At 40.4% G+C, this 19,597-nt stretch overlaps 1 protein-coding gene across 1 annotated transcript in view; it reads left to right on the top strand.

Moving 5' to 3' along the window:
- DYNC2H1 (dynein cytoplasmic 2 heavy chain 1) overlaps nucleotides 1–19,597 on the top strand; it is a 348,687-nt gene that overhangs the window by 65,193 nt on the left and 263,897 nt on the right. The window contains exons 32-41 of the mRNA XM_047072515.1: nucleotides 170–375; nucleotides 1,441–1,623; nucleotides 2,451–2,633; nucleotides 4,448–4,671; nucleotides 5,366–5,481; nucleotides 8,172–8,371; nucleotides 10,147–10,411; nucleotides 11,735–11,942; nucleotides 13,665–13,794; nucleotides 19,327–19,482. Of these exons, the coding sequence (XP_046928471.1) occupies nucleotides 170–375; nucleotides 1,441–1,623; nucleotides 2,451–2,633; nucleotides 4,448–4,671; nucleotides 5,366–5,481; nucleotides 8,172–8,371; nucleotides 10,147–10,411; nucleotides 11,735–11,942; nucleotides 13,665–13,794; nucleotides 19,327–19,482 (1,871 nt within the window). The remainder of the gene's footprint in view (nucleotides 1–169; nucleotides 376–1,440; nucleotides 1,624–2,450; nucleotides 2,634–4,447; nucleotides 4,672–5,365; nucleotides 5,482–8,171; nucleotides 8,372–10,146; nucleotides 10,412–11,734; nucleotides 11,943–13,664; nucleotides 13,795–19,326; nucleotides 19,483–19,597) is intronic.

Raw genomic sequence — 19,597 nt, forward strand, 5'->3', positions numbered from 1 at the left:
TTATTTCTGACTGGTGGATTTGACATCGGTTTAATTTGTTACATTATTGTGTCATTCATTTGTATCATGAAATTAACATTTAGATTCATTTTGAAGCTCTGTGTATGTACGTACTGAATACAGAAATCTCAGGCTAACATTTTCTCCAAACATTTTACTTTGCATACAGAGTCTGGCATTCTGGAGCTTAAACTTAAAGCCCTGATTCTTGATATCATTCATAACATTGATGTGGTAAAGCATTTAAACCAAGTTCAGGTTCATACAACTGAAGACTGGGCCTGGAAAAAACAAGTCAGATTTTATATGAAAAGTGATCATACTTGTTATATTCAAATGGTGGATTGTGAACTTCAGTACACTTATGAGTACCAGGTATGACTCGTGGCAAAAGTGTTTCATTTTTTCAATTAAAAATTATTTATTTTAACGGAAATTTGCCGTTGTATGGAAGAATTTTATTTGAGTCCTAACTTTGAAGGATATATTTGTCTGTGACTGTTTTTTTCTGTTTCATCATAACTAAGAAGACGTTATGTTGGAGAAATATTGGCAGAAAATCTAAAATAGTGGCAGGGTTGTACTGCATTGCGACAGAAGCCGGGCTCTCCCTTCAATCTGGGAAGGGTGGAAGACCCATCCCACGAAAGGAGCCCGGCCGGGCCCCACGCGAGGCCGTGGTTAGCGCCGTCTCACTTGCCGAGTGTTTTCAGTCTGTGCCATAGAAGAATTTCCAAACAGACACACAACCTAGCTCATGGAACCTGTTCTCAAAACACCCCGCTGCGTCCTCTCTGCATGTCCCATCCCGAGTCAGTCTTCGGAATATATCTGACGGTTGGGTTAATAAGTGCATGTCAGGAGAGTTGCCAGCTGGCTCCTTCAAGAAGGGAATGTATTAGGAGACCATGTCTGTGTCTACCTCCGTTGAAGAAAAGCCCTATAAAGAGCAACTGGGATTGGTTCTATTTTCCCGAAGACTTAGGAGAAATTTTGAGACCTCTTTGATGAGATAAAATTAGTAATTTCACGAGGCATTTTTCAAACTAATAACGTTGGAGTTCCAGAGTTGTTCTGACTTAAAAAGATCATAAGATTCAGGGAAATAATTTACACGAATTTTAAAATACAAAATAGGATGATTATCGTATCATACAGTTTTGGATTTTTTCACCTTAGCAGTATGTCTGTACCATTATCAAGAACCGGAGAGAATGTTTGGAAAACCTAACTGTATATTAATTGGGGAAGGCATAAACCACATGCCTGAGATTAATTAAGTTTAGTTTTTACCGTTGTGCGCTTTTAAAAAGTTTCTTTCCCTAAAAAAGTATTTCGGGTATTTTTCTCTGTTAACAGCTTTTTAGCTAGTGCCACAAGGACACGTGTGGGACGTTGAGTACAGCGTGAGCATTCACCCTTTTCCTCTCCCTCGTGTAGGGCAATGCTCCCAAGCTGGTCTACACGCCGCTGACGGACAAGTGCTACCTGACGCTGACGCAGGCCATGAAGATGGGCCTGGGCGGGAACCCGTACGGGCCGGCGGGCACGGGGAAGACCGAGTCGGTGAAGGCCCTGGGCGGACTTCTCGGGAGACAAGTCTTAGTTTTTAATTGTGATGAGGTAGAGGAAATCATTCGCAAACTAGATAGTAGTGTGTTAGTTATGAGTCTGGGTTAGTTTTCATGTCCTGACGTATGAAATACTCTATCTTGAGATCACTTTGCTTTTGGGTAGCTTGAAAACAGAATTTGTTTTGTTTGAAAAGCAACATGGAGAAAGGCTGCAGATAATATAGACTCCGAACTTTTCTTTTTTAATTTTTTTTTTTTCAACGTTTATTTATTTTTGGGACAGAGAGAGACAGAGCATGAACGGGGGAGGGGCAGAGAGAGGGAGACACAGAATCGGAAACAGGCTCCAGGCTCTGAGCCATCAGTCCAGAGCCTGACGCGGGGCTCGAACTCACGGACCGCGAGATCGTGACCTGGCTGAAGTCGGACGCTTAACCGACTGCGCCACCCAGGCGCCCCAGACTCCGAACTTTTCTAGAGAGAACTGTTGCAAATAACTTTAAATACAGAATGAAGATTTGAGGGTGCAGAAATGCTTATTATAGGAAGGAAAAGAGTGAACAGAAAAGAGAAAAAAGTAAACTAATTTTGAAATTACTGTTTTTGGAACATTTTGTGTAGGATTTCTATTTTAACATAAAGAATAGCTAAGAATCCTGTATCTATTTAGTTCTGTGTCCTTTGCAGAACACTTGTACATGAGTTCCTTTGTTTATTCTTTGAAACCCCCCCGGAAAGTGTAGCTATTGAACCTGTGCGAAGGAGAGAGAGAGATGGGTGAGACGATGACCTGCTCACTAAGTGACCAAGTATTCAGTTATTTTTAGAGATCTTCATTAGTTTTTAACGGACGTAATTTTTGTTGCAATTTTTTAGGGCATCGATGTGAAGTCAATGGGACGGATTTTTGTTGGTTTGGTGAAGTGTGGGGCCTGGGGTTGTTTTGATGAGTTCAACAGACTGGAGGAGTCTGTGCTGTCGGCAGTGTCCATGCAAATCCAGACCATCCAGGATGCCCTGAAGAACCACAGAGCCGTGTGCGAGCTGCTTGGCCAGGAGGTAGGGCACGTGTCGGGAATTGAAAGAGTTGGAGTATGCTTTGAGACTGCGCATTACTCACACTCAGGCAAGCGCTCTGTCTGTATCTCTCCCGGCATCCCTGCTTCTGACTGTTTGTTAAGCCTTTTTGCCCATGAGCCATCCGAGGTTTCTCACCCTGTTTTGGTCGCACCTCACCATTCACCTTCAGACTTCGAGTGCCGCGTGTTTGTGGGAATGCTGCTAGCGTTTACTGGGCGCTTACCCTGGGCTGGCACCCTAGTGCTCCTGTGTATGCCCTCACTTCATGCTGGTAGCCCTTCCACATGGGTACTGTTGTGCTTTTCTTCTTTATGGATGGGGAAGCAGAGCTTGGTGAGTCGGGAGTAAGCAGTGGGGCTGCGAATTGAACTCGGGTCTAATTTGGAAGCGCATGTTTTTAATCACTAGTCTTTTTTTTTTTTTTAAAAGATTTTTTTAAATGTTCATTTATTTTTGATAGAGAGCATGAGTGGGAGAGGGGCAGAGAGTGAGAGAGGGAGACACAGAATCTGAAGCAGGTTGCGGGTTCTGAGCTGTCAGCACAGAGCCCGATGCAGGCTCGAACCCATGAACCATGAGATCATGACTTGAGCCGAAGTCGGACGCTTAACCGACTGAGCCACCCAGGCGCCCCTTTAATTACTATTCTGTATGCATCTTAGAACAGTAAGCACTTAGCTGTTTTTCTGTTCCTCGCTTTTCCCCAGAGGAGATCCACACTCCTGTCAGGAGAGCGTGAGCATCTGTGTATGGAAGTGTAGCGCTGACAACACTGGAAGTTAGCTGTGAAGTTACCCGCTGAGCCACATAGTGTCTTCACAGCACAGGTTTCTCAGGGCAGGGCAAGGAAGGAATTGCGGTTCTCATTTAGTAACAGCTTACTCACGTGTTGCTTAAACTCTTCATGAGGAAACGAGAAACTATTACGTTTCTGCCTTTGTGCCGTCACAGCTGGCTTTCTTCCGCACTGAGTGTGTTTTCTCCTCTCCTCCTCTTACAAAGAAAGGGTTGTCCTTGTTCCCGGTCCACACTAACCTGCCCACTTGCCGGGGCCGTGTCCCTGTGTCCTCTGTATTGAGGACTTAGCCCTCCCTCCTCTGCCCACTCGTCACTGGCCTTTCACACCACTGCATCTTGTCCTCTTTAATAATGTATGTCGTCTAATAGTACTATAATGTTTGATGTAATGAACACACAAGCAGACCTTCCCCTCACTTACCTGTCCATTCATTGCTCTTCCTCTTTTGTCTCCTTTATAGCCAGATTTTCTTACTCCAGGTGTTTCTACCTAATTGCCCATTCACTGTCTACACTCTGATTTCGCTTTAAGTGTGCTGTGGAAAACGCTCCTGCTAGGTGCTCTCATGATACGCTGCCCTGCCCTGCCCTGCCCTGCCCTGCCCTGCCCGGCCACAGCCTCGATCATACGTGATTGCTCGTAGACCGTAAGCTGCAGGAGGACAGAAACCGTTACTTACTTTAGGTCAGAGTTGTGTTGTCTCCCGATACAAGGAGGCTTGTGGTAAACACAGACAGGAGCAGATGGGCAAGCGAGTCACCACCTCCGAAATTCCGGCCTCACAGAACTGATTATAAAGGGCCTCCGTAAATGCCTCTGTTCCTAAGGCGGTTATTGTATGTCGAGCAGGGAGATCCTTAGCTCATTAGCGTTTACCTTTTGCCGAGTTCTAAGATCTGTGTGTCGAAGTATGCACAATAAAAATCTGTTGGCGGTGTATTTTATATTTATAGTTACAGATACTTGGTGCCCATATTGTAAATTAATATTTCAGGTGGAAATCAATTCAAATTCTGGGATTTTTATCACCATGAATCCTGCTGGAAAAGGTTACGGAGGAAGACAGAAGCTGCCTGATAATCTTAAACAGCTTTTCAGGCCGGTTGCCATGTCCCGCCCAGACAACGAGCTTATCGCTGAGGTCATTCTCTATTCGGAGGGCTTCAAAGAGGCCAAAGTCCTGGGCAGAAAACTGGTAGCTATCTTCAATCTATCCAGGTGAGTTTTCCTGTGTTAAATATTTTTATAATTTTTGGTTCCCATGATTGATTATGACCATTTTTCACGTTTGTCAGTGATTTTCATATTGGCGATTGTATTGCACTTAAGGTGTCAATAGGGAAGATTTTAGTTTGAATAAGGACACATCTCACTGAAAACTACTTGTTCCTTCAATGCTATCAATTTGATCTGACTTCCTTTCTGCAAAAATATCTTCACTGGGGCGCTCCAGCTAAATGATGCTAATTGAACAAATCAGCAGACTCCTTAAAACCTGTCCTTTGGAGGGAGTCCTCCAGTTTTTCTCGTGTCGTATTTCTAGTAATAGCGGTGGGCTTCTGGCTTCTCTGGGCATCCTAACATTCTGTTCACGTTACTTACGAGACAACTGGAATGCCAGAAACCGAGGGCCACAGGGCTGGAGTAGAGAGTTTAGGAGTAAAGGTGATAGGCACTTGTCATTTAGTGTCTTCATGAAGGTGATTGGCCAGGTCATGACACGGTTGTCCTGATCCTTGGGAGTCATCCGTCTTCAACACTTTTCTGGAGTGATCGTTTTCTGTGATGGCTCCTTTATATAGATTAATGGAGTATCAGCACCCATTTCTATGTGTCAGTGGTTACCTCTTCAAATACAATGAAAAAGTAATTTCTGGCTGTCATTGCTTTGTGATTTCCATGTCTCTTTAAGGGAACTTTTGACACCTCAGCAGCATTACGACTGGGGTCTGAGAGCCTTGAAGACGGTTCTTCGAGGAAGCGGAGGCCTTCTTAGACAGCTGCAGAGAGCCGGCGGGAAACACAAAGGTAAGGTCTGCGATTCAGATGCGATCTTAGTTTTTAAAATAAACTTTAATTTGGAATAGTTTTAGATTTACGGAAAAGCTATAAATACGGTAAAGATGGTTTTGAAAACCTGGCCCCGTTTCTCCTGTTGTTAGCATCTTACGTTAGTGTGCTACATTTATTGCAACTAGTGGACCGATATTGAGAGGTTATTTTTTCAGCAAAGTCCATACTTCATTCACGTTTTCTCTAGTTCTTACCCAGTGTCCTTAACTTTTAAGTGTGCATTAGATACTAAATAGTTGTGATATATAGAAGAATCATCTAGTCCACTTCTCGGCCTTTGATGTGTGGTAGAATCACCTAGAAGCTTGTTAAAACACTGGGGTTGGACCCTTACTCCCAGCTTCCTGATTCTGTAGGTCTGGAGCAGAGCCTGAGAATTTCACTGGTCTGAAAATGAGAACAGAAACCATAGAAACACATAGGGATTTTCTTTTTTTCTTTTTTTTCTTGTTTCGAGTTTATTATTTGAGAGTGAGAGTGTGTGTGAGCAGGGAAGAGGCAGAGAGAGAGAGGGAGAGAGAGAGAATCCTAAGCAGGCTCCATGCTGTCAGCACAGAGCCCGACACGGGGCTCGAACTCACAAAATGTGAGATCATAACTTGAGCTGAAACCAAGAGTTGGACGCCCAACCAACTGAGCCAACCAGGGGCTCTGGGATGATTTTCTCTTTCAAAGAGATAGTATACCAAACAAAATTGCCCTTTAAAAAAATCTTAAGATTACCGAAAAAAAACCCTTTTAGCCTTAAAATAATTTTACCGTGAAGTTGCAAAGGTAGCATCCCATTGTTTTGTCTTATTTACTGTGGTACATTTGTCTATACTTGGAAACTGAGGCTCGTGTATTAATATTAACTAACACCCAGACTTGATGTGGATTTCACCCGTTTAATCATTAATGTCCTCTTTGTGTTTGAGGATCGGATCTAGGGTGCATTTAGTCATCATGTCTCCTTAGTCTCCTCGGCCCTGTGACCGTTTCCCCTTGTGTTTTGTTTCCACGACCCTCGCATTCTTTAAGAGTACTGGTCACATGTCATGTAGACTCTTCCTCAGTCTGGGTTTTTTTGTGATGTTTTTCTCATGATTAGACCTGGTTGTCCACATTTGGAAGGAAGAGCAGAGAGTGAAGGGCCTGTCACATCACATCACATCCTATCCGTGGGTACACAATGACCACATGACATCACTGGTGATGTTCACCTTCATTGAGTATTGTGGTGGTATTTGCCAGGTTTCTCCAGTGTGATAGTAACTGTACAGTTACTGTTTCCCACTTTCCCTCCCGTACTCTTTAGAAGCTGGTTACTGAGTGTGGCTCACCTTCTAAGTGGGGTGGCAAGGACTAAACTTGATCCTTTAGCTCAAGGAGTATTTGAAAATATTATTTGAAACTCTTCTGTAAGATTTGTCTCTTCCCTATTTATGTATTTATTAAATCATCTATTCGCATCAGTTTGAACTCGTGATATTTTATTGTACTTTACCACCTTTTTTTCCCATTTACATAAAATAAATTATTCCCCCTCACCCATGGATGTGTGCTTGCATGAAAGGCTGAATATTCAGCTCTTCAGATGCCAGTAAAACTAAGTTAAAACACTGAAAATAAGACAACATAGAAAAAGGGACCATGTGAAATTATCTATTTGGACTTAAAATGATCAGAGTCTACATATTAGAAAAGAAAGTTGCTTTAGCTTTATTATTGAGTTGGCATTTGCCAGGGAAGATAGTCATTTGGTGAGTTGCTTAAATTACTGTTTTTCTGTTGTCTGTCTCTGCTGATTGGTGAGAAATGTTGAAACCATACCTGTAGTAATCAAAATGGCTTATTAACGAGTTCAGTGCTTAAACTCCAGTATGGCCATGTCTCTTTGCCTACAGTTAAATATGGGAATATTAAGCAATTTTGGAGAAATATCGGACTTTAAAAGATAGTTTCTTGCCTTCATAGATATGTGTTATCAATCTGCAGCTAATTATTATCCTTGAAAAAATAAGAATCTAACAATGATATTAGCATTTGTATTTGTTTAAGGGATGGATTTGTAAACAGTTCTGAGTAAGGCTGATTAAAAATTATTGCTCAGTTTGTTAGTTGTTAGTCTCGGGACTTAATATCTCTGGGGGGGGGGTTAGTTCTGGTATATTTGGAGGCACTTGAGTCTGGAATGCATTGGTCTGGGTGTGAATCCCAGCTCTAATACTGCTGTGCCTTCGCAGGTATATCGCTTGATCCCTTAGAGATTCGTTATTCTCATAGATAAAATCAGAGTAAAAATGGCAATACCCCCTTACTTGATGCAGTTATTATAAGGATCACATACAAATGGTAAAGTTTTATACAAATATAAGTGATCGTGATTTTTATTATTGATTAAAGTCTGGCAATGCTGGGACTCAAGTTCTGCGGAAGAGAGTCCCGAGCTGTACCTAGGGATCTTTATTTCTCAGCAGACAAGACAGTAAGTAAGGTGAGCATGCCAGTTCCCGTGGTAGCATGTGGCTTTAACTGTTTCTAGGTTCTTGCACATCTATGTCATAACTAATAATGCGTATCACGGCTCTCAACGACTGTTTTACAGTCCCTGAAACTTTCTGAAGTCAGTAACTAACCATTTTAAAATGAAACTTTTTCTCTAGTTGATGAAAGTCATATTGTGGTACAAGCATTGAGGCTTAATACAATGTCAAAGTTTACATTTGCTGATTGCACACGGTTTGATGCACTGATTAAAGATGTATTTCCTGGGATCGACTTTAAAGAAGTAGAATATGATGAGCTCAGGTCTGCGTTACAGCATGTCTTCGAGGAAGCCAATTATGAAATCATACCAAATCAGGTACCTGTCAAGAATATTTTATAATATGTTGATCCTTTCTTTTGGCTACTTCCTTATTAATAATCTTTATCTTTTATCTGTCCATTTTGTTTTATTGTTTTTAAAATTTTTTTTTAATGTTTCTTTATTTTTGAGACAGAGACAGACAGAGCATGAACAGGGGAGGGTTAGAGAGAGAGGGAGACACAGAATCCAAAGCAGGCTCGGGGCTCCAGGCTCCAGGCTGTCAGCACAGAGCCTCACGCAGGGCTTGAACTCACAGACCGTGAGATTGTGACCTGAGCTGAAGTCGGACGCTCAACTGACTGAGCCACCCAGGCGCCCCTTATCTGTCCATTTTAATCTTGCTAACTCGGGGAAGCCTTCCCTGATCTTTGAGTCCACATTAGGTTTCCTTGCTGAGTATTTTCATTACTTCTTTATGTGTACTTATTAATGCTTAATTGTATGTTTGACTAATACTGATTTTCCCCACCAGATATTAGTGTTCATGGAAGGTGGAATCCATGTCTCTTTTCACTCAGTATTTTACTCCTAGTGCCTGTTACAGAGCCTGGCACATAATAAGTCATTATTTTAACGTTTGTTTATTTTTGAGAGACAGAGACTGAGTGCGAGTGGGGGAGGGGCAGAGAGAGAGGGAGACACAGAATCCGAAGCAGGCTCCAGGCTCCGAGCTGTCAGCACAGAGCCTGATATGGGGTTCGAACTCACGAACTGTGAGATCATGACCTGACCTGAAGTTGGGTATTTAACTGACTGAGCCACCCGGGTACCCCTACATTTTTTTTTTTTTTAATGTTTATTCAGTTGAGAGAGAGAGAGAGAGAGAGAGAGAGAGAGACAGCGAGAGCGCATGAGCAGGGGAGGGGCAGAGAGAGAGAGTGAGAGTGGGACACACAGAATCTGAAGCAGGCTCCAGGCTCCGAACTGTCAGCACAGAGCCCGACGTGGGACTTGAACCCACAAACTGTGAGATTATGACATGAGCTGAAGTTGGATGCTTAACTGACTCACCTACCAGGTGCCCCAGCCTGGCATATAATAGACCATCATGCATATTTTTGATAATTGATTACATTACTTCTGATGTTTTACTTTGATGATTTCTTTTTTTTTTTTTCAACATTTATTTATTTTTGGGACAGAGAGAGACAGAGCATGAACGGGGGAGGGGCAGAGAGAGGGAGACACAGAATCGGAAACAGGCTCCAGGCTCTGAGCCATCAGCCCAGAGCCCGACACGGGGCTCGAACCCACGGACCGCGAGATCGTGACCTGGCTGAAGTCGGACGCTTAACCGACTGCGCCACCCAGGCGCCCCTATTTTGATGATTTCTTAGGAGAAATTCTTTTTAGTAGCTTTTGTATGTAGCGCAAGTGTGTGTTCAAAATGAACATTTTTCCCTCAGGTTTTATCTCCCTTTTTTTTTTTTTTTTTGAGAGATATAGGACATAAATGAATGCATCAGCAAGTGAATAAAATAATGAATATATTTGAATGAATGAGTGAAGAAAATAATGAACATATTGTATTGTCCAATGACTTGGGAAGCATACTTGTTTCTTTTAAAGAAATACTGGATTTAAAGATGACCCTGCAAATGTGTTCAGATTTATTTAGGTGTACTCTTATTTAAGGCTGTATCTTACACTGAAGAAATCAAAGACTTAATTTTATGTGTTTGGAATAGGACAGTTGTTAGAGAGTGAGAACAGGACTGTGCATGATTATGTTCTATTAGCCATATTCAAACATGTCTCCTTTCTACTAGATCAAGAAGGCTTTAGAATTGTATGAGCAGTTACGCCAGAGGATGGGAGTGGTCATTGTTGGTCCAAGTGGTGCTGGAAAGTCAACCCTTTGGAGGATGCTAAGGGCAGCACTTTGTAGAATTGGCAGAGTGGTGAAACAGTACACCATGAACCCCAAGGCCATGCCTAGACATCAGCTGTTAGGCCACATTGACATGGACACACGGGAATGGTCGGACGGCGTTTTGACATACAGTGCTCGCCAAGTCGTTCGGGAACCTCAAGGTTGGTCCGTGTCCTGTGACTCCTTGTTCTACTTCGTGATTTTTAGAGGATGATAGAATTGTCTTTACTGCTGTCCCTCTCAAGTCTTACATGTGACCATAAACGGCCTTGTAAACGATGTTGTTTGGTATTTTATTTCAGAGGGACCCAACATGTGCTGTCATGTTGATCTCCACACTATAGGAGCTTCCGTTAGAATAGAAACTCAGAGTAGTCTGGGTGACATGTGATTCACAACTACATTAATATACTGAAAAAAATATAAAATCTTTGCTGGGTTGATGCATTACTTAGTGCCTCATAAATAAGCAAGATGACAAATTTTTATTGGGGATTAAAATTGGTTGTGTGTGTGTATGTGAACACTTTTCACTCATTAATTTCAATACAGTGCTTTGAATAATTTTGAAAATTTAAGTCGTAAAACTGTAGACTTCCTGGTCTCAAATGTCTGGCTTGATCTTTAAAAGAATTTTTGGCCAGGGTCTGAGAAGACTCTCCAGTTTTTGTTAGATTGTAATTAACAGTTGTTTTTCTAAGCCCATGAGTGAAACGTTTAGAACTCTGTGACACTAGAAGAGATTTCAGTGAGGTTTTTCATTTTCACTGTAGTTAATAATATCACACTGGGGCAAATCCAGACATTGCCTGTATTTACTTTTCACACTTTCATTGGTGATAGTTTCTTCTTTGATGGTTTCAAATGTCCAAGTTCAAGTTGAAACTGCTCTCAGTTTAGGAAGGATGGATAAAAAAAAAAGGTTTGTCTCTGAAAAGACCTCTGTACACAGCGCTGCTTCTCCCCTTTGAGGTCACCTTTTTATATACCAAAGAAATCAGGTGAGTTTTGTATTTCTCAGGTAGGATGCTAAAAATGGACTTCCTGTATTTTCTACAAGAGATGTGACGTAGCAAGCACTCATACATTCTTAGGACGTGGCGGAAGACAAGGGTGTGGACAATATGTGCCAAGGTCACGGGGCGGGTGATCCCCAAGTCTTGCACACCATCTTGTGTTTAGCGAGATTCCAGTTCTGTGTGTTGGTGGGTGAGTAGAACATTACCACACGGTACGTAACCAGGTCTCTGGCCACCTGAGCCAGGACTTCCTGTGGGTGTTCAGCCTCCAGGACATTTGTAGTGCAGATTCACGTGGAAAATATCAGCTTGTTCAACTTGTGCTCCTGGTGTTCTGGCGCAGTAATATAAAATCACACTTCCTGGACATTACTTCTAAAGAAGAAGATAATTATTTTATTGCTTATTTTTAATTGTCATCACTGCACGTATTTGTGTTTTACCTCTTTTTTGTTTGGAAAACAGATGTCAGCTCATGGATAATATGTGACGGCGATATTGACCCTGAATGGATAGAATCTCTGAATTCTGTTCTGGATGACAATCGACTCCTCACTATGCCCAGTGGAGAAAGGATTCAGTTCGGCCCAAATGTTAACTTTGTGTTCGAAACTCATGATTTAAGTTGTGCCTCGCCAGCCACAATATCTAGAATGGGCATGATCTTTCTTAGGTAAACCATAAGGGCATTTGCGAGTATTATATTAGGATATTTTTCAGTTATTAGTTTGGTTTCATAGCTAAGTGAAGTAAGTGTTGTATGAATAGTATATAAATATGCATTTTCCTCATTTTTGATTAGCTTCTTTTCTTACTGGGTTTTAATTCATTCAGAGAGTTTCTGTTTTATTGCAGTTAAATTGTTTGAGCAGTTCAGGCATAGTACAGTTATTAAATATTTTTGTTTGCTTAAGTGAAAAAGTAATTGGTTTTGTTTTCTCTCTTTTTTTTTAAGTTTATTTCTTAAAGAGACAGAGACAGCATGAATGGGGGGTGGGCAGAGAGAGAGGGAGAGAGAGAGTCCCAAGCGGGCTCTGAACTACCAACGTGGAGCTCGAACTCATGAAACTACGAGATAATGACCTGAGCTGAAACCAAGTCACATGCTCAACCGACTGAGCCACCCAGGCGCCTTCCCTCCCGTTTTTTAAAAGTATTGTCCCTCTTTTTTTTTTTTAAAGTTTATTTATTTTGAGAGAGAGTACATGTAGGGGAGGGCCAGAGAGAAAAAGACAGGGAGAGAATCCCCAGCAGGCTCTGTCCTGTCACTGTAGAGGCCGACTTGGGGCTCGAGCTCATGACTGTGAAGTCATGATCTGACCTGAAACCAAGAGTTGGATGCCCAACTGAGTGAGCCCCCTGGTTGCCCCACTATTCCTTTGTTTAAATGTTAGAACTAAGTGCAAAGAAGTGAACATACTAGATATGAGCTAGAGGCTAATAATCTAAAACTAAGTAGCAATATTTTTATCATAGATCTTAGATTGATAGAGTTTTAGGGCTAACCTAGGATGAATAGGCCCTGTGGTGCGGCCTTTTGTTTCACAACTGGAAACCTCTTCACTTAATGTTTTCTTTCTTCCTCAGCATGTTTGGAAGAGGCTTGAAGAACAAATATGAAGAATAAGCTGATTTTAGAAATCATGTACAGTAGTCGCATATGAGAACATCAACATTGCAGGGAATGGCAAAATATTGAGCCCTTGTCAATTCTAAAATTATTAATCTAGCAGTTGTGTTTGCCATCGTTTTTTATAGTTATTTAAGCTATAGTTTTGAATAAGATGTTAGTGTTAAATTTAATTTAATTCATTGGATGTGACATATAATTAGGTGCTTTGCTAAAAGAATCCTATTTTACTTCGGGAAGATCTTTGAGTTTTAATTAGTGGCATGAGAATTTAGGTAGTTGGCCTTTATTGGGATAGAGAAGAAGAAAAAATATTTTTAAAGATCTGCATTAAGGTACAGGTGTCCTTGAACTCTGTTGTGTGTTTGAATCACCCAGAAATTTTGTTAGAGTGGAGATTTTGTTCCACTAAGTCTGGGATGGGACTTGGGATTCTCTGTGTCTTTGTTCCTAAGGATTTAGATCAGGTTTTGGCTAACCTGCGTGTATGTAATTCCTCTTTAATTTGTGTTTATAATATTGATGAAATTTATTTGCTTTATTTTACAGAAAATGACATATGTATATACGTATACATATGTGTGTGTGTACATATATCACTAATATACACACACATATACATATAGAAATAATTAAAATCAAGTCTCATATATAAGCAGATACAATACCTGTAGAATAATGTTTATTGGAGCAGGAGTTTATTTTGAAAGCACACTGACATTGTCTTCCTAAATAATTTCTTACATGTTTGTTAATCTATTTCAGCGATGAAGAGACAGACGTTAATTCTCTGATAAAATCTTGGTTGAAGAATCAGCCTCCTAGTTATAGGAATAATCTTGAGAGCTGGATTGGAGATTACTTTGAAAAGGCTTTACAGTGGGTTCTGAAGCAGGTAAGTTAGCCGTAATATTTCATAATTAACCATTTAGGCAAGAAGAATAACGATGAAGATGTGATGCTCAGCCAGGATGTGGGGTACAGGGACAGCTAGGTGTCCTCATTGCTCTCCTGCTCTTTGTCTTGGCTTTTAACTTTTTACTATAGTAATCTTTTTTTTCCCTTCAAATTTTTATTTAACTTCTAGTCAGTTAATATACAGTGCGATACTGGTTTCAGGAGTAGAATTCATGATTCATCACTTAACATCACCCAGGGCTCATCACAGCGAGCGCCCTCCTTAGTCCCCATCCCTCACCCACCTCCCTCCATCAGCCCTCAATTTATTCTCTCTTGTTAAGAGTCTCTTACGGTCTCTCTCCCTCAAATAAATAAATAAATAAATAAATAAATAAATACCTTAAAGAAATAAAAAAACAGAATCTCTTATGGTTTGTTTCCTCCTCTTCTCTCCCCCCTTCCCACATATTCATCTGTTTTGTTTACTAAATTCCACATATGAGTGAAATCATATGATATTTGTCTTTCTCTGTCTTATTTTGTTAGCAGAATACACTAGCTCCATCCACATCGTTTCAAATGGCAAGATTTCATTCGTTTTGATGGCTGAGTAATACTCCATTGTGTCTGTGTGTGTGTGTGTGTGTGTGTGTGTGTGTGTGTGTGTGTATACACACCACATCTTCTTTATCCATTCATCTGTCCATGGAGAAATGGGCTCTTTACATAATTTGGCTACTGTTGATAGTGCTGCTATAAACATTGGGGTACATGTACCCCACTGAATCAGTATTTTTGTATCCTTTGTGTAAATACCCAGTAGTGCAATTGCTGGGTCATAGGGTAGTTCTATTTTTAATTTTTTGAGGAACTTCCATACTTCTTTCCAGAGTGGCTGCACCAGTTTGCATTCCCACCAGCAGTGCAAGAGAGATTCTCTTTCTCTGCATGTTCGCCAACATCTATTGTTGCCTGAGTTGTTAACGTTAGCCGTTCTGACAGGTGTGAGGTGGTATCTCATTGTGGTTTTGATTTGTATTTCCTGTATGATGAGTGATGTTGAGCATTTTTTCATGTGTCAGTTGGTGATCTGGATGTCTTCTTTGGAGAAGTGTCTATTCGTGTCTTTTGCCCATTTCTTCACTGGATTATTTGTTTTTTGGGTGTTGAGTTTGATAAGTTCTGTATAGATTTTGGATACTAACCGTTTATCAGATACGTCGTTTGCAAATATCTTCTCCCATTCTGTAGGCTGCCTTATAGTTTTGCTCACTGTTTCCTTCACTGTATAGAAGCTTTTTATCTTGATGACGTCCCAGTAGTTCATGTTTGCTTTTGTTTCCCTTGCCTCCAGAGTCATGTTAAGTAAGAACTTGCTGAGGCCAACGTCAGAGAGGTTTTCCTTCATCCATTTTGAGTTAATTTTTGTGTATGGTGTAAGAAAGTGGTCCAGGTTCATTCTTCTGCATATCGCTGTCCAGTTTTCCGAGCACCACTTGCTGAAGAGAGTGTCTTTATTCTGTTGGGTATTCTTTCCTGCTTTGTCAAAGATTAGTTGGACATACTGTTGTGGGTCCATTTCGGGTTCTCTATTCTGTTCCATTGATCTCACGGTCTGTTCTTGTGCCAGTACTATACTTTCTTGATGATTACAGCTTTGTAGTATAGCTTGAAGTCTGGGATTGTGATATCTCCTGCTTTGGTTTTCTTTTTCAAGATCGCTTTGGGTATTCGGGGTCTTTTCTGGTTCCATATAGATTTTAGGATTGTTTGTTCTAGCTCTGTGAAGAATGCAGGTGTTATTTTGTTAGGGATTGCACTGAATGTGTAGATTGCTTTGGATAGTGTAGACATTTTAACAATATTTGTACTTCCTATCCATGAGCATGGAATGTTTTCCCATTTCTTTGTGTCCTCTTCAACTTCTCTCATAAATGTTCTGTAGTTTTCAGAGTACAGATCTTCTACCTCTTTGGATAGGTTTGTTCCTAGATATCTTATGGTTTTTGGTGCAGTTGCAAATGGGATCAATTCCTTGGTTATTTTATTGATTTATTTTTTTTGCTGCTTCATTATTAGTGTATAAAAATGCAACTGGTTTCTGTACGTTGATTTTATATCCTGAAATTTTGTTGAGTTCATGTATTCTAGCAATTGTTTTTTTGTGGAGTCTTTTGGGTTTTCTACGTAGAGTATCATGTCATCTACAAATAGTGAAAGTTTGACTTCTTTGGCGATTTGGATGCCTTGTTGTTGTTGTTGTCTAATTGCTGAGGCTAGGACTTCCAGTAGTATGGTAGATTGTAACTGTGGGAATGGACATCCTTGTCTTGTTCCTGACAATGGCTCTCACTTTTTCCCCATTGAAGATGATACAAGCTGTGGGTCTTTCACATATGGCCTTTATGATGTTGATATATGTCCTGTCTATCCCTACGTTGTTGAGGGTTTTTATCAAAAAAAGATGCTATATTTTGTCAAATGGTTTTTCTGCATCTGTTGACAGGATCATATGGTTTTCACCGATCCTTTATTGTGGTATATCACGTTGATTGATTTGCAAATATTGAACCACTCCAGCAGCCCAGGAATAGATCGCACTTGACCATGGTGAATAATTTATTTAATCTGTTGGATTTGATTTGCTAGTATCTTGTTGAGAATTTGTTATGGTAGTCTTAAGACACTTTAATTCTCTGACCTACACTATCTTGAACTGCTTACCTAAAAATCTTGAATAGTGGAATCTCTCATGTTTCTAGTAAAACCATCTTGCTGTTACATTTCACTGTCAATAAGTACCAGCATATATTTCATGCTAAAAACTATGTCAAGTTAATACTACAGTAGAAAAAGGGTGATGAGTTATTTACAATGTTATTAAAAACATCTGCTTATTCAAAAAATTAATGGGTATCTAGTATATGTATCAAGCATAGGACTAGATAAGACTTTAAGAGGTGGACATTAATCGGACAGTCTGTTTCCTTGGGGAGGGATTTGCCTAATGGAGAAAAATGAGATTTAGAAAAATAAACAGGATGAAAAGAGTGTTACCATCCTCCAGAAGAGTTCAAAAAGTTGATAACACTTAGTTCTGAATTTGAAGCATGAATAGAAGTTTGACGTGCACAGAAGACAATGTAGGGCTTTCCGATATTCTATACGATTTTTTCAGTTTTTTTTCTTGTATGTCATTGTTTCTATGAAAAATGTAAACATATAAAAAAGTAGAGGAAATAGGTAGCATTGAAAGTACTTTTTGAAAGTATCTGATTGTTAACCTGAAGTTGACTTAGTAGTCATTGTAGAAGATTGTAGAATGACAGAGAAGTGGAGATCTCACTTGAGTTTTCTCAAGGTGTCTCTTTCCTGTCTGTAAGGATGAGATGGAAGGATAGGGATTTGTGAGGAGAAGACGCACATGAATGGGTTCCTGGAGGCCTCGGGGAGAGGACCATTCCTTCCAGCCCTCAGTCTGACAGATCGGTCTCCTCCTTGCTAGTATAACTGCGTGCATTCAACTCCAAGCCCCTTGGAGGGCAGGACCACATTTTATTGTATCCCCAGAACCAAGTACCGTCATGGAGTAATGAATGAATGAGAGTTTATGTACTGCCTTAAATACCTGCTGCCTCCCTTGTAGCAACTTTTCAGCAGATATGTTATTTCATTCATATAAAATATACAGAGCCTAATAAGGCTCTCTAGGACAAATACTTTGAGGTCATCCACTTGTATGCTGTTGATGTTAGAAACAGAAATAGAACACTGGATGGGACAGATTGGTATGTAAGGGTTTTGTGGCTATAGATACAATGACCAGATAAGATGGTCAAGCCATAGAGTGGATATACCAAAGATTCAGTTAGAAAATAAACTGATTGTTTTGAGGTCAGGTCCCTGTTACAGTTTGAAATTTTTTTTATGTGTTGAGACTTCCTTCCTTCTTATTTTGTACTTTGTTCACTGTGTTCACGTTCTGAGAGCTAGACTGTCATGAATACTCCAACCAAATGCTGATTTGACTTTAACTAGAGTTTTTCTTTCTTCTATTAATTCAGCAAATTAGACAATGCAGAAATAAATATATTGCCTTTAAAGTGTAGAACTCTTAGTATGGCTGAGGCAGCTGGATTTCTCCTCATCTTTTCCTTTTTCCTGGTCTTCCTCCCATTTATACAATCTTGTAGAAACATTTCTTTTGCAGGCAGAGTGATCTTGAAAAAAATGCAAATTGGATCTTTTTACCCTCTTATTTAAAACACCTTATAAGTAGTGAAAATAAAATTTGCATCCTTTCCATGGCCTGTGCACTTGTGTATATTCTGGCCCTTGCCCATCCCTTTGACTTCAGCTTACTCTCCTTTGCTTACTCAGGCATAAGCTGCTTTTAATTTCTTACCCACACTGGTGGCTTACATTTGCATATGCTACCCTCTCTGCATGCCCTGCGGATCTCATCCTTCGGGTGTCAGTTTCACTGTCCCCTTTTACAAAGAGGCTTAAGCTCTCTGAGTTACTCTCTTCTCCTCTGTAGCCTTTTTTTTTTTTAACCAATAATTTTTTTTAGCGTTTATTTTTGAGAGTGAGGGAGAGAGAGAGGGGGAAAGAGAGAGCGCAAGAGAGCACATGGGTATGCGCGCGCAAGCGGGAGGGGGGGCGGTGGTTAAGAGAGAAGAAAACACAGACTCCAAAGCAGGCTCCAGGCTCTGAACTATCAGCACAGAGCCCAACGCGGGGCTCGAACCCATGCACCATGAGATCATGACCTGAGCTGAAGTCGGACACTCAACCAACTGAGCCACCCAGGCGCCTTGCTCCTCTGTAGCTTTTACCATAAGTTGTTGACCATGTTCTCTACTGGACTTGAGTGACAGGAACATAAGTTCTCTGTGAAATTCACCTTTTTTTTTTTTTTTTTTTTTTTTAAAGAAAACACCTAGCACCACATGGACATCCTAATGCATAATTGGGTCTCAGTAAATACTTAGAGATTGAATGAGTGAGAACCTTTACTCCTTTTAACCTCTGGCAGTTACACAGGGGTCCCAGGGGCCCACAGATCAAAGTCATGTACACACTGCACCCCAAAGTTTCATTTTAAAAGTCTGTGTAAAGAGCTAACTTCAGATTTTTTTTTGTGTTAAGTTCACTTTTACGAGCCTTTAATGTCCAGGGTCCTTGATCGAGCCCTTACCTCTAGCTTCCTCTTTATCAGGAAGAGATTATGAGGGACTGTTATTTTCAGACCAGTGATGTACTTTTATATTCTTCAGACTTAGGAAGTAAAGTATATATCTAGTTAAGGACTCTAGCACTTGAAGCTAGAAATAGACAATTGCATTTTTATGATTACATCTTAATTTCAAAATTTATATGTATAAACTGAATCAAATGTAAACTTTCTACACCTTGAATGGAGGGATATATTTAAAGATCATAATTGAAAAGATGTGTGAATGTAAATCTGTGGGTTTCCATGATAATATTTGTTTTTTGTCTGTCCATGGATTTTAATCAACAGAATGACTATGTGGTTGAAACCAGTTTGGTTGGGACTGTGATGAATGGTTTGTCACATCTTCGTGGATGCAAAAATCATGAGCAGTTTGTTATTAGTCTCATACGGGGGCTTGGTGGAAACCTGAACATGAAATCCCGCCTGGAGTTCACCAAACAGGTGATGCATATTTAACACATGTGTTCATTCAGTGTTTTCTTTAATTTTCATCGACTCCTACTTGTCAAAATATAGTGATTTGTAGCTGTACTAAGCCTATTACTTTTGAAATGAA

The sequence above is a fragment of the Lynx rufus genome, unplaced genomic scaffold (assembly GCF_022079265.1).
Source record: "Lynx rufus isolate CCGP_SWC_20201006 ecotype Redwood Valley unplaced genomic scaffold, mLynRuf1.p SCAF_9, whole genome shotgun sequence".
NCBI lineage: Eukaryota > Metazoa > Chordata > Mammalia > Carnivora > Felidae > Lynx > Lynx rufus.